At 34.2% G+C, this 22,912-nt stretch overlaps 2 protein-coding genes across 3 annotated transcripts in view; one reads left to right on the top strand and one right to left on the bottom strand.

Moving 5' to 3' along the window:
- Positions 1 to 18,360, bottom strand: part of LOC125670528 (thioredoxin reductase 2, mitochondrial-like) — a 38,649-nt gene extending 20,289 nt beyond the window's left edge. The window contains exons 1-12 of one of the 2 annotated variants that reach the window (XM_048905743.2): positions 18,218 to 18,360; positions 13,421 to 13,492; positions 13,178 to 13,234; positions 12,555 to 12,699; positions 11,254 to 11,328; positions 10,864 to 10,942; positions 10,492 to 10,554; positions 9,179 to 9,249; positions 7,021 to 7,040; positions 5,771 to 5,862; positions 4,220 to 4,394; positions 3,996 to 4,141 (exon numbers count right to left, since the gene is read on the bottom strand). In XM_048905743.2, coding sequence (XP_048761700.2) covers positions 3,996 to 4,141; positions 4,220 to 4,394; positions 5,771 to 5,862; positions 7,021 to 7,040; positions 9,179 to 9,249; positions 10,492 to 10,554; positions 10,864 to 10,942; positions 11,254 to 11,328; positions 12,555 to 12,699; positions 13,178 to 13,234; positions 13,421 to 13,492; positions 18,218 to 18,296 — 1,074 coding nt within the window. In that variant the 5' untranslated portion in view covers positions 18,297 to 18,360. The remainder of the gene's footprint in view (positions 1 to 3,995; positions 4,142 to 4,219; positions 4,395 to 5,770; positions 5,863 to 7,020; positions 7,041 to 9,178; positions 9,250 to 10,491; positions 10,555 to 10,863; positions 10,943 to 11,253; positions 11,329 to 12,554; positions 12,700 to 13,177; positions 13,235 to 13,420; positions 13,493 to 18,217) is intronic. The other variant, XM_048905739.2, reaches the window with a different exon arrangement.
- A 2,455-nt stretch (positions 18,361 to 20,815) lies between these two features.
- LOC125670558 (serine-enriched protein-like) lies at positions 20,816 to 22,905 on the top strand. Its single transcript, XM_048905790.2, has 5 exons — positions 20,816 to 20,940; positions 21,068 to 21,251; positions 21,356 to 21,606; positions 22,075 to 22,232; positions 22,492 to 22,905. The coding sequence occupies exons 1-5, from the start codon at positions 20,922 to 20,924 to the stop codon at positions 22,585 to 22,587; spliced, it is 708 nt and encodes a 235-aa protein (XP_048761747.1). The 5' UTR covers positions 20,816 to 20,921; the 3' UTR covers positions 22,588 to 22,905.
- The last annotated feature ends 7 nt before the right edge of the window (positions 22,906 to 22,912 follow it).

Here is a 22,912-nt window from a genome sequence, read left to right as displayed (position 1 = left end):
GAGTTCCAAACATACTCTACCTGAAGCAAGCCTCTGGACAGCCAAACACCAGAGTCACTACACTGTCACCATTTTGTAACATGCAGCGGTTTGAACACGCTCGTCTTTGCTTAATTTGCGTGATCAAGAGAAATCACTAAAAAGCTAGCTCAAGATCGAGGGAGAAGTTCCCTATATTCTGTCCAACAATTCGACATTGCATATATTCAATGATTTCGTGCTTTCATACAATACGCAGGATTAAATGTCCAAGTCAGCCATTGACTCTGAAAGTCAGTCGTTCTCGCAAAACTCCATTAATAGTATGGTTAACTTATGTGTATTACAAAAGTTCACTACAGTGTAACATATCACCAATAGCATAGCTAACTTACATGTAATATATCACTAACAGCATAGCTAACTTACGTGTAATATATCACTAATAGCATAGCTAACTTACATGTAATATATCACCAATAGCATAGCTAACTTACATGTAATATATCACAACAGCATAGCTAACTTACATGTAATATATCACCTATAGCATAGCTAACTTACATGTAATATATCACTAACAGCATAGCTAACTTACATGTAATATATCACCAATAACATAGCTAACTTACATGTAATATATCACCAATAACATAGCTAACTTACATGTAATATATCACAACAGCATAGCTAACTTACATGTAATATATCACCTATAGCATAGCTAACTTACATGTAATATATCACCAATAGCATAGCTAACTTACATGTAACATATCACCTATAGCATAGCTAACTTACATGTAATATATCACCAATAGCATAGCTAACTTACATGTAATATATCACTAAAAGCATAGTTAACTTACATGTAATATATCACCAATAACATAGCTAACTTACATGTAATATATCACCTACAGCATAGCTAACTTACGTGTAATATATCACTAACAGCATAGATAACTTACATGTAATATATCACCAATAGCATAGCTAACTTACATGTAATATATCACCTATAGCATAGCTAACTTACATGTAATATATCACCAATAGCATAGCTAACTTACATGTAATATATCACTAAAAGCATAGTTAACTTACATGTAATATATCACCAATAACATAGCTAACTTACATGTAATATATCACCTACAGCATAGCTAACTTACGTGTAATATATCACTAACAGCATAGATAACTTACATGTAATATATCACCAATAGCATAGCTAACTTACATGTAATATATCACCTACAGCATAGCTAACTTACGTGTAATATATCACAACAGCATAGCTAACTTACATGTAATATATCACCTACAGCATAGCTAACTTACATGTAATATATCACCTACAGCATAGCTAACTTACATGTAATATATCACCAATAGCATAGCTAACTTACATGTAATATATCACCTATAGCATAGCTAACTTACATGTAATATATCACCTACAGCATAGCTAACTTACGTGTAATATATCACAACAGCATAGCTAACTTACATGTAATATATCACCTACAGCATAGCTAACTTACATGTAATATATCACTAATAGCATAGCTAACTTACATGTAATATATCACCTATAGCATAGCTAACTTACATGTAATATATCACTAATAGCATAGCTAACTTACGTGTAATATATCACCTATAGCATAGCTAACTTACGTGTAATATATCACTAACAGCATAGCTAACTTACATGTAATATATCACCTACAGCATAGCTAACTTACATGTAATATATCACTAATAGCATAGCTAACTTACATGTAATATATCACCTATAGCATAGCTAACTTACGTGTAATATATCACTAACAGCATAGCTAACTTACATGTAATATATCACCAATAACATAGCTAACTTACGTGTAATATATCACCAATAGCATAGCTAACTTACATGTAATATATCACTAACAGCATAGTTAACTTACATGTAATATATCACCAATAACATAGCTAACTTACGTGTAATATATCACCAATAGCATAGCTAACTTACGTGTAATATATCACTAACAGCATAGTTAACTTACATGTAATATATCACCAATAACATAGCTAACTTACGTGTAATATATCACCAATAGCATAGCTAACTTACATGTAATATATCACCAATAGCATAGCTAACTTACGTGTAATATATCACCAATAGCATAGTTAACTTACGTGTAATATATCACAACAGCATAGCTAACTTACATGTAACATATCACTTATAGTATAGCTAACTTACGTGTAATATATCACCAATAGCATAGCTAACTTACGTGTAATATATCACTAACAGCATAGCTAACTTACATGTAATATATCACCTATAGCATAGCTAACTTACATGTAATATATCACCAATAGCATAGCTAACTTACATGTAATATATCACCTACAGTATAGCTAACTTACGTGTAATATATCACAACAGCATAGCTAACTTACATGTAATATATCACCTACAGCATAGCTAACTTACATGTAATATATCACTTATAGTATAGCTAACTTACATGTAATATATCACCAATAGCATAGCTAACTTACATGTAATATATCACCTATAGCATAGCTAACTTACGTGTAATATATCACAACAGCATAGCTAACTTACATGTAACATATCACTTATAGTATAGCTAACTTACGTGTAATATATCACCAATAGCATAGCTAACTTACGTGTAATATATCACCAATAGCATAGTTAACTTACGTGTAATATATCACAACAGCATAGCTAACTTACATGTAACATATCACTTATAGTATAGCTAACTTACATGTAATATATCACCAATAACATAGCTAACTTACATGTAATATATCACTAACAGCATAGCTAACTTACATGTAATATATCACCTATAGCATAGCTAACTTACATGTAATATATCACCAATAACATAGCTAACTTACATGTAATATATCACCTACAGCATAGCTAACTTACATGTAATATATCACCTATAGCATAGCTAACTTACGTGTAATATATCACAACAGCATAGCTAACTTACATGTAATATATCACCTACAGCATAGCTAACTTACGTGTAATATATCACAACAGCATAGCTAACTTACATGTAATATATCACCTACAGCATAGCTAACTTACGTGTAATATATCACCAATAGCATAGCTAACTTACATGTAATATATCACTAAAAGCATAGTTAACTTACATGTAATATATCACCAATAACATAGCTAACTTACATGTAATATATCACAACAGCATAGCTAACTTACATGTAATATATCACCTACAGCATAGCTAACTTACATGTAATATATCACCAATAGCATAGCTAACTTACATGTAATATATCACTAAAAGCATAGTTAACTTACATGTAATATATCACCAATAGCATAGCTAACTTACGTGTAATATATCACAACAGCATAGCTAACTTACATGTAATATATCACCTACAGCATAGCTAACTTACATGTAATATATCACCAATAGCATAGCTAACTTACATGTAATATATCACTAAAAGCATAGTTAACTTACATGTAATATATCACCAATAACATAGCTAACTTACATGTAATATATCACAACAGCATAGCTAACTTACATGTAATATATCACCTATAGCATAGCTAACTTACATGTAATATATCACCAATAGCATAGCTAACTTACATGTAATATATCACAACAGCATAGCTAACTTACATGTAACATATCACTTATAGTATAGCTAACTTACGTGTAATATATCACCAATAGCATAGCTAACTTACGTGTAATATATCACAACAGCATAGCTAACTTACATGTAACATATCACCTATAGCATAGCTAACTTACATGTAACATATCACTTATAGTATAGCTAACTTACGTGTAATATATCACAACAGCATAGCTAACTTACATGTAATATATCACCAATAGCATAGCTAACTTACATGTAATATATCACCAATAGCATAGCTAACTTACGTGTAATATATCAGAACAGCATAGCTAACTTACGTGTAATATATCACCAATAGCATAAATATTTGGCACATTGGTCCTTTCATGGTCATTATCATGGTCACCAATAATCTTCTGAGCCCCCTCGTCAATTTTCACCCCTATTCCTTCTAAATTAATGTTCTTTATCACAGCGTGTCGGCCTAGAAGAAAATATTTCAGAATTCATCATAACTATCAGAAACGCTGAAGTCTAGGAAAGTGATAGGTGATGCACAAACCTGTAGCAAACATGACCGTATCGAAGATTTCCTCCTGTATCTGTCTGTTTGACAGATCCTCATACTTCACCACCAGTTGTCCTTCCCTGTTTTTATCTATGCTTACCGGAACACAGGTCTTCAGAAATCTTGTACCTTCCGACTCCATATAATCAGCAACAAGACCTGCCATTTGCTGCAACAAGAAATGATGAAAAACAACCATTTTTTATATATGTAAAGATTAAAACATAACCATTAATGATCATATCCAGACGTGTGTACTTCTTTGTCCTCGATAGATATCAGATCTAACAGAGGCAACTTCTACATGAATATGGTAACATGATTTACTGCACAGCTGTTTTTTCTGTGGGCGTAAAATTTGTCAATTTCTAGCTCAAACGTAAACAAATAATTTTTTATGGAATATATTTAGGCAGACAAAGAGTTCCAAGCATAAAAATGGATAAGCAGGGTAGAGAAATAACTTATCTGTAAAACGTTTTACTGATGTCAGAAACAACTGACAAAAAACCCCCAGTAATTTATTTACCTCCCAAGTTGAAGAGTGCTACATACACACATACCTTTGACATAAAAACAACTGCAATATAAAGTTATCTTTCTAACAAAATTACATAACATGATTTGGACACATTCGGGTGCAGATTTAGCTATCGAAAATTTGGCAGCATGATACTAGACTACCAAAATTATCACCCTAAGAAACAAGAGGTACTGTGAGCAATGCTCACTAAGAATACCCCAATCTCCCAAAGGGTGTTGGTAATAGGTAAAACTTCAGTATTATGATCCAAAAGGTATCTAGGAACACAGCATCTCCATGTGATGAAAAAAGCCATTAAAGAATTTAAATGGAAACCATATTGCTACTTCGATGTCCAGTGCGCGTGACCTTTGACCTTTTGACCCCAAAATCAATAGGGAACATCTTCATTCCATGGGTAGTCCATATGTATGATATGGTGACTGTAGGTGGAAAGGATAACGCTTTAGAGCCCGGAAACCATATTGCTACTTCAATGTCCAGTGCACTTGACCTTTGACCTTTTGACCCCAAAATCGATAGGGAACATCTTCATCTCATGGGTAGTCCATATGTATGATATGGTGACTGTAGGTGGAAAGAATAACGCTTTAGAGCCCAGAAACCATATTGTTACTTCGATGTCCAGTGCGCTTGACCTTTGACCTTTTGACCCCAAAATCGATAGGGAACATCTTCATCCCATGGGTAGTCCATATATATGATATGGTGACTGTAGGTGGAAAGGATAACGCTTTAGAGCCTGGAAACCATATTGTTACTTCAATGTCCAGTGCGCTTGACCTTTGGACCCCAAAATCGATAGGGAACATCTTCATCCCATGGGTAGTCCATATATATGATATGGTGACGGTAGGTGGAAAGGATAATGCTTTAGAACCCAGAAACCATTGCGTCTACAGACGGACGGACGGACGGACGGACAGACAGACAGACAACCCGATTCCAGTATACCCCCCCACAACTTGTTGCGGGGGGTATAAAAACCTGCATTACGATACCTGATCAAACTGCCGGAGTGGCCTGGATCGGACCATAATCGTTGTGTCAATCCCCAAACCATTCAGAAAACCACCACATTCTAAGGCAATGTCTGAGCGAGTTAAGGTGTTCTATTTCCATTCAATTTTATTCAGACAATTGTATTATTAGTTAGGTAGACACTTAAAGGGGTAATACGGAAATATATGGGGTCCTTGAAAAAAAATCATATTGGGCGAGGCTCTAATGTTTTTTCTTCAAGGACCCCATATATTTCTGTATTACCCCTCTAAGTGTCTACATAACGAATTTATCCTGTCGATGGTTTTACGTATACATCAAAGGCATATTGACATTATTCATTCTTGATGCTTATTTGGTGTACATGTACAACAATAATTAATGACTACAATGTATGTATTCTTGAGATACTTTATCAAATGTACAACAATGAAAAAGTGGCTGCAACATTTAAACCATCAACAACAAAATAAAAACATGTTTTTCAAAAAACTATAAATTAAAAAATGAATTCATCTGTTTTCGTACACCTATGACGTCATAATATGCACTGACTCCAGCGACATGGTATACATATTCTCATGACGTCATAGTAGACATATGTGGTCAGTAAACCAAGTGGAAGGGGCATATTGACAATATTAGGTTAGTGAGAGGCATAATATTGCTGTATGTAGTATTGGTTTCAGCCATTGAAATTCCAAGATTTTTATCAGAGGCAGGATAAGCACTCTTACTCATCCTCCACAAAACAAGACATATCACATCATCTGACACAAAACAAGACATATCACATCATCTGACAAAAAAACAAGACATATCACGTCATCTGACAAAAAACAAGACATATCACATCATCTGACAAAAAACAAGACATATCACATCATCTGACAAAAAAACAAGACATATCACATCATCTGACAAAAAACAAGACATATCACATCATCTGACAAAAAACAAGACATATCACATCATCTGACAAAAAAACAAGACATATCACATCATCTGACAAAAAACAAGACATATCACATCATCTGACAAAAACAAGACATATCACATCATCTGACAAAAAACAAGACATATCACATCATCTGACAAAAAACAAGACATATCACATCATCTGACAAAAACAAGACATATCACATCATTTGACAAAAAACAAGACATATCACATCATCTGACAAAAATAATCACAATTTTTTTTTTTACCATTTTCTTTTCCATTTACGTCTTGTTTTCAAAAGGATACAACTAGCACCAACCATTAACCTGAAAGTTTACAGAAAATCCAACATTTACGACATCCTTAATTTATTTGATTAATGCAAATTTCATTCAAAGTTTGATATATAATAGAGTAACGGTTAATGAGTAAAGGATTCTGGGATGAAATTTTTGAGGGAGTATGTCAAAAACTTATGAATATTTCTTCCTGACTACAATAAAATGTAAAAACTGAAGTATATTTAGATAGTCTTCAGAAGCTATGTTGATCACATTTCCATATAACATTAACAAACCCATCATTCAGTGAAATCTAGGAGAAAAAAAATAAAGTTTCGATCTATGATATTTCCAATACCCAAGACTATCATAAAACTTATCAAGAAATAATATGAAAATGAGGTGCTTGTCTTAAAAGCACTATTTACAATTTAGTAATTACACAGTATTTAAAATGAAATATACTTATTTTGATATTTTCAAATGAGAAAAACAACACTGCACTACGGCAAAACATATTATATATATATATATATGGAATATGTTGATAAAGATGCCATAACAACCAGGCTTTGAGTATGTGCCATGGTTTATGAACAGGACTTGAAAAGTTGGAAAAGTTTCATCATCCTAAGTGACACATTTTGAAATACATGTACAGTACAAGTTAAATTCTTAGAGAACGGAGAGAGACGTGTAGTTTTGCTTTAGAGAGAAGTTTGTGTATAGTTTTGCTTTAGAGAGAAGTGTGTGTGTAGTTTTGCTTTAGAGAGAAGCTTGCGTAGTTCTGCTTTAGAGAGAAGTGTGTGTAGTTCTGCTTTAGAGAGAAGTGTGTGTAGTTCTGCTTTAGAGAGAAGTGTGTGTAGTTCTGCTTTAGAGAGAAGTGTGTGTAGTTCTGCTTTAGAGAGAAGTGTGTGTAGTTTTGCTTTAGAGAGAAGCGTGTGTAGTTTTGCTTTAGAGAGAAGCGTGTGTAGTTTTGCTTTAGAGAGAAGCGTGTGTAGTTTTGCTTTAGAGAGAAGCGTGTGTAGTTTTGCTTTAGAGAGAAGTGTGTGTAGTTCTGCTTTAGAGAGAAGTGTGTGTAGTTCTGCTTTAGAGAGAAGCGTGTGTAGTTTTGCTTTAGAGAGAAGCGTGTGTAGTTTTGCTTTAGAGAGAAGCGTGTGTAGTTTTGCTTTAGAGAGAAGCGTGTGTAGTTTTGCTTTAGAGAGAAGTGTGTGTAGTTCTGCTTTAGAGAGAAGTGTGTGTAGTTCTGCTTTAGAGAGAAGTGTGTGTAGTTCTGCTTTAGAGAGAAGTGTGTGTAGTTCTGCTTTAGAGAGAAGTGTGTGTAGTTCTGCTTTAGAGAGAAGTGTGTGTAGTTCTGCTTTAGAGAGAAGTGTGTGTAGTTCTGCTTTAGAGAGAAGTGTGTGTAGTTTTGCTTTAGAGAGAAGTGTGTGTAGTTCTGCTTTAGAGAGAAGTGTGTGTAGTTCTGCTTTAGAGAGAAGTGTGTGTAGTTCTGCTTTAGAGAGAAGTGTGTGTAGTTCTGCTTTAGAGAGAAGTGTGTGTAGTTCTGCTTTAGAGAGAAGTGTGTGTAGTTCTGCTTTAGAGAGAAGTGTGTGTAGTTTTGCTTTAGAGAGAAGTGTGTGTAGTTCTGCTTTAGAGAGAAGTGTGTGTAGTTCTGCTTTAGAGAGAAGTGTGTGTAGTTCTGCTTTAGAGAGAAGTGTGTGTAGTTCTGCTTTAGAGAGAAGCTTGTGTAGTTCTGCTTTAGAGAGAAGTGTGTGTAGTTCTGCTTTAGAGAGAAGTGTGTGTAGTTCTGCTTTAGAGAGAAGCTTGTGTAGTTCTGCTTTAGAGAGAAGTGTGTGTAGTTCTGCTTTAGAGAGAAGTGTGTGTAGTTCTGCTTTAGAGAGAAGCTTGTGTAGTTCTGCTTTAGAGAGAAGTGTGTGTAGTTCTGCTTTAGAGAGAAGTGTGTGTAGTTCTGCTTTAGAGAGAAGCTTGTGTAGTTCTGCTTTAGAGAGAAGTGTGTGTAGTTCTGCTTTAGAGAGAAGTGTGTGTAGTTCTGCTTTAGAGAGAAGTGTGTGTAGTTCTGCTTTAGAGAGAAGTGTGTGTAGTTCTGCTTTAGAGAGAAGTGTGTGTAGTTCTGCTTTAGAGAGAAGTGTGTGTAGTTCTGCTTTAGAGAGAAGTGTGTGTGGTTTTGCTTGGATCTTCCTTACGTTTTTCCTGGTGATTTCTTCAACCAGAAAAGATCATCACTTGATATAGCGTATTCTAAAGCACCTGGTATCTGCAAAGTGAAAAATAAAACATCACAAAAATGACTCTAGGTGTGCCACTGTGACATGAATGCCCAATGCTGATACACAAGTCCAAGGATGTAAAAATAACGGTGCAATAAAACAAAAATAGGATAAAACAATTACATGCACCGCTTCTGTTTTCTTGTACAGTACAAGTTAAATTCTTAGAGAATGGATAGAGGTTGTAAAGAGAATTACATGCACCGCTTCTGTTTTCTTGTACAGTACAAGTTAAATTCTTAGAGAATGGATAGAGGTTGTAAAGAGAATTACATGCACCGCTTCTGTTTTCTTGTACAGTACAAGTTAAATTCTTAGAGAATGGATAGAGGTTGTAAAGAGAATTACATGCACCGCTTCTGTTTTCTTGTACAGTACAAGTTAAATTCTTAGAGAATGGAGAGAGGTTGTAAAGAGAATTACATGCACCGCTTCTGTTTTCTTGTACAGTACAAGTTAAATTCTTAGAGAATGGAGAGCGGTTGTAAAGAGAATTACATTTATTTCCTGGACATGGAGATGCAAGGTAGACCCTAAGTACTAAGACACTTTTGACGCAGAAAGGAACACACTGACTAATTTTATCAATTGAGATTTTATATAGAATATTGTATTTCTTTTAGATATAAAAACCAAGTTGACAATTAAATGACATTTTGTGTAAATCGTATTAAATGATATTTCTGGGAACATTGATCACTTGACACACTTTTGTAACAAATTGATAAAAAAAAAAAAAAATCAACACTCTTTGTTCATGACTGTTCATTTTATCTATGTGTACATGTAAAAGTCTAGTGAAAAAATAAATAAATTATTGACTTGGATATTTTTTTTAGAATCCAACAATAATAGTTATTATTAAAAGTAGATCAGTAAACATGGAAGTGAAACTTAATCTGTAATTCATTTTATCAAGGCACACTCTGTCATCTATCTCATTATCTATAAAGCCAGTCTGGATTAACTGTGAATAATTTTCAAGGTCTAAGGGCAATAACTCTCATAAAAATAAGTGAATCAATAGGAAAATTAGAACTTTATCAATATGTCATATACTAAATATTGGCTTATTATCTACAAGCACGGCAACATATGTCTGAAAAATTAACTATGATGGAATAACAGAATGGTGGTTGCCCCTAGCCATTTCATGGCGGGGGCATAGAAAATGTACACACTGTGAATGCAAGGCAATGTGCTTACAAAAGGAAAGCAAATTTTCTGACCTCTGAGGGAATGTAAGGTTTGACTCCTACTGCAATCACTGCATGTTTGGTCCTCAAATGTCTCTATGAATAATGAATACTTGTCATGTAATCAGGTTATAAACTTTTATCTATTAAACTACAATGAAAAACATTTACAATCAAATGCGATTTTTTTTTTTTTTTTTTTTACATCTACACCAATAACTAAACATGGAGGTAAATTCTGTTACAATTACTTACAGCATTTGTTCTCATTTTCAATATGACAGCATAGAGCACAGGAAATTACATCGCATGGGTTCGAATTTACTATTTTAAAAAGAGTACTCTTTAATAGTGAATTCAAATCCAAGTGATATAATTGCCTGTGGCATAGACGAAGATAATTACCTCTTTTCCATTTTGATCAGTGACTTTCACAGTTTTTGCATCTACAAAACTCCCCAAACCATTAATGTATTCTACCCCTCTGAAATGAAGCAATTTAAAATACAGGTACATGTACTTACAGAATTTACATTCAACTTCTAGCAAATGTCACAGACACTTATAACTTTCTGATAGGTGCACGTAAAATAATAAAGAAAACTTAATACATACAATTCTTTTTCAGAATAATAAATCACATTCCCAGATATTGTAATTCGAAATTCTGTAATGCATCTGATTTCTAAAAAAAAAAGCAAGTTTGTGCTTTCCAGTACCTGCATCTGATTTCTGAAGAAACTTACATGTGTGTGCTGTCTGTCAGCTAGCTTTCCTTTAAGTTTAAAACCTTACTTGTTGTGTAGTTGAACTCGGTGACCCCAGTTTAAGGATTTGACATGAGACTGCACTGCAGTAGACAAAGTTGCCCTGATTCAAGAAAATAAAACATAATGTCGAAACAAAAAAAATACCGTATAAATGGAATTTTTAGCGATTAACTTTAGTGATTTTTCCCATAAAAATGGTAACGTTATAAATATTTAACGACAGCTAATTTTTGTGACTTTATAATTCCAAGAAAGATAACTATTTCCTACGATACGTAATAAATTGCTAGCAATAATCAATTTTAGTGTTCTTAACACCCTCACTAATAATGCCAAAATTAAATCCTTGCTAAAAATGCTGCTTATATATGGTAATTCACTAAAGTACAGTTCTTTTAGCACAGTGCTGATCCCACGATGGACTAAAAAAGCAAGAGACCTTGTAGTGCCACTTGTACATCTGGAACGCTCGCCATAGCAATAACTTACACTGTGATAAAGCCTATACTTAACATTAGCAGACATTTATGCAGAAAATAGTGTTATGGCGCATTTGCCTCTAGAGTATAAAAGGTGAGGATAATGAACAGTGATGAATCTCATAACTCCTATAAGCAATACAAAATAGAGTTGGGCAAACACGGACCCCTGGACATACCAGAGGTGAGATCAGGTGCCTAGGAGAAGTATGCATCCCCTGTTGACTGGTCACACCTCCTGTGAGCCCTATATCTTGTTCAGGTAAATGGAGTTATCCGTAGTCAAAATCAGTGTGCCAAGAACAGCCTAACAATCGGTAAGAAACATGTCTACTCAGACAGCATTTGACCCAATGATAGGTTGTGTTGGCAAACTAGATCGTTATAATGACCATAGACTTTGCGAAAAGCTGAATTTAAACAAGACTGTGTATATCATCTCATTTTTTAGTTCCTTTGATAATCAATCCCAAACAATACATGAAAGCCAAGAATCCATTGTTCATTTTTTCTAATGCTGGTTATGCCTCCTTGCTCTTAACATAAAGTTGCTTGGGGTGTATTTCAAGTCTTCACCAGTATGTCATGAGGGTTCAATGTCATAGTTTTGACCCCCAAAATTTCAAGGTGACAAGGTGATGGTATATTTCAAACTTTGGAATGGTTAAAATCATTGAAAATACAGATACATATGTACGTAAAAAACGGATTTTGTAAACTTGAAAATAAGCAGGTACATTTAGATATAATGGCCCCAATGTCCATGTACATAAGAAAAATGATGCAGCCCCACAGAAAGTGTGTGATTAAGTTACCAGTCATTTTGGACACAGTGAGATTTAGTTACCAGTCATTTTGGACCTGGTCTGAAACATTCCACCCATATGCTCTGGCATCTTTAACAGCCTGACCCAGGAGAGCAGCATGGTGCATCAGCTTTTTAGGGATACATCCAACATTCACACAGGTTCCTCCCAAGCCCCATGTTGTCCCTGAATATTTTATGAAATAGGAATCACTAATTAGTCTATACTAAATTCATTATTTCTTTATTTTGATCAATTACATGTTATGTGTAACAAAAAATCACTATTTAAAGCTAAGAAAAAGGAGCATCCAAATCCACTATTTATTCTCTGTCTGCATCATCATGGGGAAATCACTTCTGTCATAAATATATTGAAGTGAGTGACGGGTGGAGAATTAATTTCTGTAGTGAATATATTGCAGTGAGTGGGGATGTTATAGCAATTGGTAAAATTGTTTAGAAATGTACAGTATTCTCAGTCCTTTTGACATTTACTTCCCTTCATAATTAATCCACATTTACTTCCCTTCATAATTAATCCACATTTACTTCCCTTCATAATTAATCCACATTTATTTCCCTTCATAAATAATCCACATTTACTTCCCTTCATAATTAATCCACATTATACTTACCTTCATAATTAATCCTCAATTACTCACCTTGAGTGGAGGGGGTCACAAAATCCAAGACAGCAACCTTCTTGTCAAGCTGGGAGGCTACCGTGTGGAAAAATTGCAAATTTTGAACTTGAGAGAGTAAAAGATAATTTACATTTTGAAACTTAGCTTTTATAGTCATTATAAGTAAAACAAAGAACAATAAAAACAAGTACTATCATACATTTGTTGAAATGAATCTAATACAATTTTGAAAGTAGTTGATATAACAGTTGAATATTCTACCTGCTTTAGCACACGCTAAGCCCCCCGATCCACCACCAATGACAACGAGATCATATTCATCTGAGGAAGAACCTGATAAAACAAAAACTCATTCTGAAGAGTTAAACCATATTTACACATCTTGTTACATTGTGACTTATACAGTGTTCGAAATTAACCATAGGCCGATAGACCAGTCTATGTCAAATTGTAATTGGGATAGACCAAATTGTCTATGCCGATTTTTTAGGTTTCAAGCAATAGAGTTATCCCAAAAGTGGACGTCTGATAAACGTTATGAGGAAAGGAGGACATTGTTATGAAAATGGAAAGAAAATATACTTTCTAAGTACATTAGAAGTAAATAACAATATTTTAAATTTGTGTTATTTTTTTTCAATGTTGCGGTCTATGCCAATTCGATGAGGTCTATGTCATCTTGTTTTGGCATAGACCCGTGGTCTATACCACGTCTTAAACCAATTTTGAACACTGCTTCTTTAGAGAATGAAGGTCATACACTAAACTATAGATAGGGAACCACAACACATAATACACAATTCTACCTATAACGTTTAGGTTATGGCACCTGGCATTTGGACCCACACTCCTTTTTGATCCACCCCATCCTTTAAATGTGCAAAAATTCTCGGAATTTTTTAGATCTGTTGTATCTGCAATGGCATTGGGAATTGAAAAAATGGACATAGAATTCACGACTTTACAGGAAATATGGAAATATTTCTTATCAGTTTTGTTTTGCACATTTAAAGGAGGGGGTGGATCAAAAGGAGTGTGTGTCTAAATGTCAGGTGCCCTTGGTTCAAAGTAGTATCAAATCTATGTCAGATTCTTAATTTCTGTGTGTTCCAGTTTTCACACAGTGACTTGGGCACTCTTTTATCCAATGCTTCTAGAGACTTCATCAAAGTGAACTGACATGTTTCTTAACTCAATATATCCAGTCTGACAGTATGCTATATTTTACATCAAAATGTTTGCCTGGTCACAAAGAGTGCAAATACAACAACCAAATACCTTCAATCTGATTTTGTTGTTCTAATGGGAAAAAAATGATGCTTAAAAGTTCTGAAATGGAAGAGTTTTTGTATACTTAACTTCAAGAGGGAAACATTACCCTACCCTACAATTTACCAAGTAAAAATTCAATCACAAGTACAATGTATTCAATTTCTTGGAAATTTTGGGCCTTGTTTTAATACAATTTATGTTTTGATTAGACCATTGATTTCGAGCCAGATAACGGTTGACGCCAAGAATTTCCATAGAAGAAAAATGTTACAGAATATGTTGCACAGAGATGGGAAACTGGGCAGGTCCAGTTCTACAGTTCAATTCGGTATACGGACAGAAAGTCACAGGACAAAACATCACTGGAAAAAAAGTCACAAAATCGGTAGGAAAAGTCACAAAAATTCTCACTAAAGCTGTTGTTCAGACACCAGACATTTCTTACAGTGGATAGGAGGTAGAAGGGAATACCTGTCATCATTCTTATTGGTGTTTGTTTTGCCACATTTAGCACTTTCAGTTCATTATTAGATGTTCATTATTAGATAATAAGAAAGGAAAAATCATCAACTTGTTTATATAGCAATTATTATATGACAGTTCACTTCTTGTTTTGACAATAATCTGGAGTGAAAGGAAGCCAACCATAATTCTGCCATCAGATTTTGTTCTGACAATCATTAATATGTAGTATACTAAACCAAATGATCATAAAGCTTATTCTTATTTTATCTCAATAAAAAAAATCTCTCTTTTTAAAAATAATATTTCAAATACAATAAATATAATAATAATAATAATGTCCTTTATTTAAACAGGATAGCACAATTAGTTTATAGCTAGTTTACATTGTGGTGCTGAAAACATATATACAGACAGCAGTATTATACAGATACAATATAAAATAGTATATGAAGGTATGTTGTATACATACATGTATGCTATTTACATATTTAAAACTGAAAATAAAACAAAATAAATGAATAAACAAATAAAAATAAAAATGAAAATAATTAGAAACAAATCTATATGGTTTTAATTTCCTGAATGAAAAAATTTTCTAAGATAAGTGGATTTAAAAGTTTCCAATGTTGGGTAATATTTTAAAAATTCTGGCATATTATTCCATGACTGCGAACCGTAAATTGTAAGATCTTCTAAAATATTGTGTCTTTGCTCTCTGGATATATAATGAATTACTTTGACTTAATCTGGTAGATCTACTGCTAATTTCATGAATATACTGAAAAACATCTAAATAATTGGGGGTTAGACTATGTAAAACTTTGAAGACAAGAATGATAGTTCTATATACAATTTGAAAGTAGTCTGACAAAGGCATCCATCTAAATTGCTGCATCATTTCTGTTGTAGGTGTATAAAAATTTCTATTTAAAATCACTCTAGCAGCTCGCTTTTGAAGTTTGCATAAATTGTAAAGACCGTCCTTGTTTTTCATATTGCCCCAAACAGTACAACAGTAGTTAAAATGAGGAAAAACAATTGTATTAAATTTTTTTAGTAATAATTCAGTTGACAAGAATGAACGTAATCTAGATAACACACCTATTTTGCTTGCAAGTTTTTTGGTTAAAATTTCAACATGTTCAGACCATGTAAGACATCTGTCAATATAAACACTAAGTAGTTTTGCACATGATACATTTTCGATGGCGATATTGTCCACTGTTATCGAAAGTTTTCTACAATTTCTTAATCTTTAATCTGTACCAATTATGATGCACTGCGTTTTCTTGAGATTGATTGTAAGTTTGTTTTTATCCATCCATTCCAAAGTATTCTTAAGATCCATATGTAATTTGTTTTCTGTAACATCTATACTTTTATCCGAGACATCTTGGGTTGTATCGTCCGCATACGATACGACTTCTGGAGAACTCGTACCCAGGAGAACCCGTACCCAGGAGAAGTTGTACCCAGAAATTTGGGTACGAGTTCTCTTGGAGAAGTCGTACCCAGGTACGAGTTCTCCAAGAGAAGTCGTACCCATTAATATCTGGGTACGAGTTCTCCTGGAGAAAAACTTTGTCATTCTATCAAATAGAAATGTGGGTACGAGTTCTCCTAAAGAAAAACTTGTCAATTGTATTATAAAAATCTGGGTACGAGTCCTCCTGGAGAAAAACTTTGAAATTAAACACATAAAAATCTGGGTACGAGTTCTCCTGGTGAAAAACTTTGTCATTTCTGTCATAAAAACCTGGGTACGAGTTCTCCCGGAAAAAAACATAGTCACTTTATCGGATATTTATCTGGGTACGAGTTCTCCTGGAGAAAAAACTGTCATTTTATCTGATAAATCTGAGTACGAGTTGTCCTGGAGAGAAAAAAATTGTTATGAAAATCTAAGTACGAGTTCTCCCAAAGAAAAAACTTTGCCATTTTATCTGATAAATCTGGGTACGAGTTCTCCTGGAGAAAAAAAAATTGTTATGAAAATCTAGGTACAAGTTCTCCCGGAGAAATAAAACTTAATTCATTTTATTAAATGGATTCTCATTGGAGAAAAACTATGTCTTTATTGTTATATAAATTCTGGTAAGAGTTCTCCTGGAGAAAAACTTTGTCATTATATAATAATCAAAATTTTGATACGAGTTTATCTCATTACCATTTTAGGGTACAACATCTCCTTGAAAAAATTGAGGATTTCATACATTATACATAATTTGCTATGAACATGCCTTTCAATTGAATAAAAAAAAAAGTAAATACAATGATCATACTTGTTTGTTGTTTTGTTTTTCATTTGAATTGCTGTTTGGCTTGAGACGATAATTAGTATAATTATTGCAATTAAACACCAATTTTAAACCTGCGACATTGTATTTTTATAGCGTACCTCTATTCTCCGGCACAGGGAGGAAAACTCGTACCCTGATTTATATGACAAAATGACTAAGTTTTTTACCAGGAGAACTCGTACCCAGATTTTTATGACAGAAATGACAAAGTTTTTTCTGTAGAAGAATTCGTACCCAGATTTTTATGACAGAAATGACAAAGTTTTTTCTGCAGGAGAACTCGTACCCAGATTTATCTGATAAAATAACTATGTGTTTTCTGCGGGAGAACTCGTACCCAGATTTTTATAATACAATTGACAAGTTTTTCTTTAGAAGAACTCATACCCACATTTCTATTTGATAAAAATTACAAAGTTTTTCTCCAGGAGAACTCGTACCCAGATATTGATGGGTACGACTTCTCTTGGAGAACTCGTACCTGGGTACGACTTCTCCAGGAGAACTCGTACCCAAATTTCTGGGTAGAAGTTCTCCTGGGTACGAGTTCTCCTGATATGCGCATACATAAGGGTTGCATGATAAATGGCATAACAATTTTATAATTAGTATCAAAATCTCATAGAAAGTATAAATTTTGCATATATATTTTCTTAAACTTTACAAAAAGAACAGATATGTTTTCAAATATATATAGAAATCAATACTTTTTATTTTCTTATAAAATTTTTTGTCCTGTGACATTTTGTTGTTTTCATAAAATTTCTAATTGTGACTTTTTGTCTTATTTTCTTATAAAACTGTGACTTTCTGTCCTGTGACATTTTGTCCTACTTTCATAACATTTCTTATTGTGACTTTTTGTCCATGGTCATTTTGTGTCCGTGACTTTTTGTCCAGTGACTTTCTGTCCAACATTCTTCAATTCCGGGTAGATCTACAGCTTTATGGACAACTTTCTGTTGTGGTTACTGCTTTCTAAAATGAAGTGATTCATTATTGTTATGGATTTCTCTCTTACTTGAAAAATATTTTAGCTGCCTGCAGTGTTTTGGAAGCCGCTTGAAAAGTAATGCTCTACAATGTTTGTTTACAATCATGATCGAAAGGGCGCAGACATCTTTCTTTCCCTAAAGACTGGATTTCGAACCCGATGAGAAATAAAATGAACAAACTTGCACAAGAAATTATAAAAACATTTATAAATGTGTATATTCAAACTAACCTCACTCATATAAAAAGACAAGTTCACGCCGCTTTTATTTACCCCATGGGATATATTACTGAAGTCCAACCCTCACGTTCACTCCAGAGACGTGGAAAAATATAAAGTATAGACCTATACAAATTATAAAGTTAATTAAATATTTAAATTTAAAGCCACTTGGACTACTGTATACAGAGTGGAAAAACAAATTGCAAGTAAATATAATTGTACAGATCAGTTTGAAAAGAAATGGAAATTATTTGAAACATTAGCTCAAGTATAACAGAAAAATTCTATGTTAAAACAAAATATCCTAAAATGCTTCTTTTTTAATATTATATACATTTGTTATAATTTTCTTTTTCTTCGTACATGTACGAGGTGAAGTAAATGTATATTCAATCAATAGTGTGTTTAAAGTAGTATTTTTTAAATAACAACCTTGGTATTACATCATATATCTGATTGTTAATGTATGATATTTATGAACTCAGCCAGAGTACATTGTCAATTTTTTCTACTTTCTTTACTTCTAGCCTTCGTTTAGTATGAATGTCTGTCCGTGTGAATGTGTGAGCGAAAGAGTTAGAATTCTTAAAACCCTGTACCCCCTGGTCAGTTTGGGTTGTAAGGGTTTGTAAAAGCCTGACTATATACCTGAATAAATGTTGTTAAAACTGGGGGGGGGGGATTAAATAACTTCAATAGGTAATACTAGATATTCAAATTGATACGTATCTTCCACACATGTAAATGAAGAAATAATAAATTCGCCCGCAAGTACTCGATTAGTGGACGTAGATTTTTCCATTTTATATTCATTTCATAAAAATCTTTATTTTTCGCCTTTTATAATCATTGAAATGTGTATCATCGAAAATATTCCTCTTGGTTGTATATTTATACATCAAGGGTCAACACGCTACATATGCACACACTGAGAATAAAGTAAGAAACACAACCGCTATTTTCTGAAACCGCCTTGATATTTTCGCTCAAATTCCATAAACTCCATGTCCTGCTCCTGTAGACACTGAGTCGTGTCCGGTGGTCACATCTGTCTGTGATCCGACACAGGCACTTCTAAGAGTGTTAAAAGGATATAATACATATGTAAACACACATAGGAAACTGTTATTAAACAATGTAGATTCAACCAAATTACACATAAATTATTCATCTTTAGATTCCTGCTCAGACTTATGAAAGTAGATGCTGCAGTCTGTAAAACTTGATAATTATAGAGATCTGCATATCAGTCAATTGATAAATTCTGAGTCAATGTTGACTGCAATGAATGAATTTGTTTTGCAGATTAAAAAACGAAATATACTTCATTATCCGATTCAATTACGAAAGTTCGAACCTGACAGCGAAGAACACTGGTCGTCCGAATCACCCATCTTACCTGGTGAAGATAGACCCCCGGCTGACCCCCCCCCCCCCCTCCCATATATATATAATTACTTTTCGCAATGATCGGTTTACTATGTTAAAGCTTTACTAAACATTTTCGTGTATCTTTTTATTTTTATTTTTTACACACACACACACACACACGCACACACACACACACACACACACACACACACACACACACACACACACACACACACACAGAGAGAGAGAGAGAGAGAGAGAGAGAGAGAGAGAGAGAGAGAGAGAGAGAGAGAGAGAGATTGCATGTTAGTACTTCTACTAACAATACAACACAAACAAATCACAAATTCATCCTTCTATTTACCCGTGTTTACTTAGGTTCACACATGATTAGCAAAGTACTCGTTGAATTGTCGCAATCAAAACTTTAAACGTAAGGAAGATGTCACGTTTTCTGTAATTATCGACAAGAACTTGATAATTACTGGAGAGGTAGTACTCGTTTCTGACACAAATCAATACATATAAATTCGAGTCTCAATTTTCATCTACACATAGCACATCTATATTCTACAGAGATATACCCATAATAAAAGATTATACCAAAGAGTGGCTCACAGAGAAAGATGGAACTCAAAAGTACAAAACAAGACGGTAATTGCACAGCCTTTTAATTTTTCACACTTTTTAAAAAAAAAACTTATTATTCTAAACGGCATTTTTTCACCAGGTTTTTTAAGTGATAAAAATAGATGAATCTTGAGATAGATTTTAGATAATAATGTTTAACATTAGTCGTGAACTGCCACTTAGTGTAATCAGATTACGCCTGGAGGCTTCTGATAAAAATCTGACGTCCCTGTCCGTCGACACTGTTACAACAGATGCCTCAGTTGTTGACATGTTTCATCGTCCACGTGGTCTAGATCTATGACAAGTCTGAAATGTAAATATTGTTTTGGTGGCCTATAAAGAATTGAATTAGAAAACACTGATGTAAACTTTGATTAAATAAACTTATTTCCATTCTATATTGATTTATGTTGGGTTTGTGATTCCATGCGCGAGAAACCAGCATTGACAGGTCGTACTCCCCATCATTAAGTTTTTTTAATTGGTAGATTGTGAAGCTATAGAAATGAATTATGAGGATGAAGGTATAAAACAAAAGAATTCAGCAGTTTCTATTTCAGAGGTTGTTATTTTTCAAAATAAGAAATAAGAGTGAAATGCAGATTAGCCCCTTTTTTTGAATGACCCCAAACACGTTCTTTCTTTGTGCAGGTGATTTCTGGGCTCAGGAAAAAGACTCGAACCCATTCGTTATGGTGCTGAAGAACCGGTACGAACTTTGTGAGGATCTGAAATACGTCATTTCCGTGCCAGACCTTTGCGATGTAACCTTTCTAGTAGGTCTGGAGAAGACCCCTGTATATGGAATTCGCGCCATTCTGGCCACGCGCAGCAGGTAAATCAATCGTAATGATGTACCGTAATTCAATGTAAAAAGATTATGAAATTTAATTCAAACTGTGACAGAAATATGTATAGGCTATATCAAAAATATTTTAGGCTAATGTACCAAATGATATTAAAAAGTCAAAGATCCACAGACAACGTCGTCAAAGAAACGTCCAAACTGAGGAGGGGGATCCAGTCCATGAAAAGGGCCCTGGGCAGGAAAAAGCGCTCACCCCCGGCAGAAAGACCCGTCCCAAACACCACCACTATAGAAGTGAAGGATTTTGACGTCAGCGTGTTTGAGGGTCTCATGCGTTATATCCACTGCGGGGTGGTGGCTGTAGACCCGAGAACAGTGGTCGGTAAGGGAATTTTAATTTCCTCATTATAATGAATTCTTTATTCAGACAGGATAACGCAATGTAGTTTACATCGCAGTCCTGAATAGAGTGGAAGCTCTGCTAGTACGACTCTTCAATGGGATTTGAAAAACAACAAAATCCACTGTAGATCGAACCATAAAGTGAAACTGCTTTGGAACAGAATATGAAATCTTCGACTGATTTTTCGTCTTCTATATTTTGCCTATACTAAGGACTTATCTAATATTTATATACATGTGTGTAAGGGGGGGGGGGGTCTCTGCAATGAGAGGTAAGGTGATTAAAAAAATATCTCTTGTTTCAAGTTTAAATTTTATTGCAGAAAATATCCTGATTCAATATTCTCTCTATCATTTATATCAACATCGTATTGTATTCTCAGAGAGAGAGAGAAAGAGAGAGGGGATTATTTTTGGATAATTAATAAATTAATTTCTTACGATTTAGGAATGATGAGTGCCGCTAGGATGTTTGAGTTCCCTGATCTACACACGGCCTGCTGGGAGTTCGCGGGGGAGTGTCTGCGGTCCGACACCCTGCCGTTATTGGTAGAGGGAGCCACTAAGTACAGTCACTTCAAAGACACCAGAAAACTGATGCAAAAGGTATTATTATTATTTTATTACAATCTGTTATTTAATGCCAATAGTTGAGAAGAAAATAATTAAAATAGTGAAATTACATATACATGTATTATGTAGAGACATGCATGAGGCGCTGATAACACTTAAACAGTAATAAACAAAGTCAACATAGAACTGGGAAATTATGGATATCAAAATGATAAATGTGCTTCTATGGAAGTCGGGATACATTGAACATGTGTTTCCGCCACCTGTTTTATGTATGTCGTTTCTCTGACAGGTGCTGTCCAACCTCGGGGAAACTCCTGACGTCATCCAATGTTGTCCAGAAATACAAAATCTGATTCCCCTGCGTTCAGACGAATACATGTGTTAACCATTCGTAAGGACGGGTCGCCCGGCGTCTTAACTCCAACACACAGGGGAATCCCCACAGCAGTGAGGGGGGCACAACCTGGAATTCGTCTTTGAAGACAAGCAGGCCAATCAGGTTATGTCAGAAGCCAAAATGATGGATTGGGATACGGTGTTATCTAAATACGTGCAGTTTCCCTAAAAAAATTCTCATGTGGAAGATTTTGACTTCTAACAAAGACGTACGTGCCAAATTCTCATACTTTCTGATATGAAGACTGTATATTTTGTGCATATTTATATAACTATTTATTTGAAAATAAATATATAGTATCGACAAGTTGCCT

Source organism: Ostrea edulis, chromosome 1 (assembly GCF_947568905.1).
Source record: "Ostrea edulis chromosome 1, xbOstEdul1.1, whole genome shotgun sequence".
NCBI lineage: Eukaryota > Metazoa > Mollusca > Bivalvia > Ostreida > Ostreidae > Ostrea > Ostrea edulis.
The sequence above is the reverse complement of the archived record's forward strand: the minus strand, read 5'-3'. Positions and strand labels throughout refer to the sequence as shown.

Excerpts from the sequence above, each read along its gene's own strand:
- LOC125670558 (XM_048905790.2), top strand. Across the intron at positions 21,607-22,074 it reads AGACCCGAGAACAGTGGTCG|GAATGATGAGTGCCGCTAGG; the intron begins GTAAGGGAATTT and ends CTTACGATTTAG. Across the intron at positions 22,233-22,491 it reads CCAGAAAACTGATGCAAAAG|GTGCTGTCCAACCTCGGGGA; the intron begins GTATTATTATTA and ends TTTCTCTGACAG.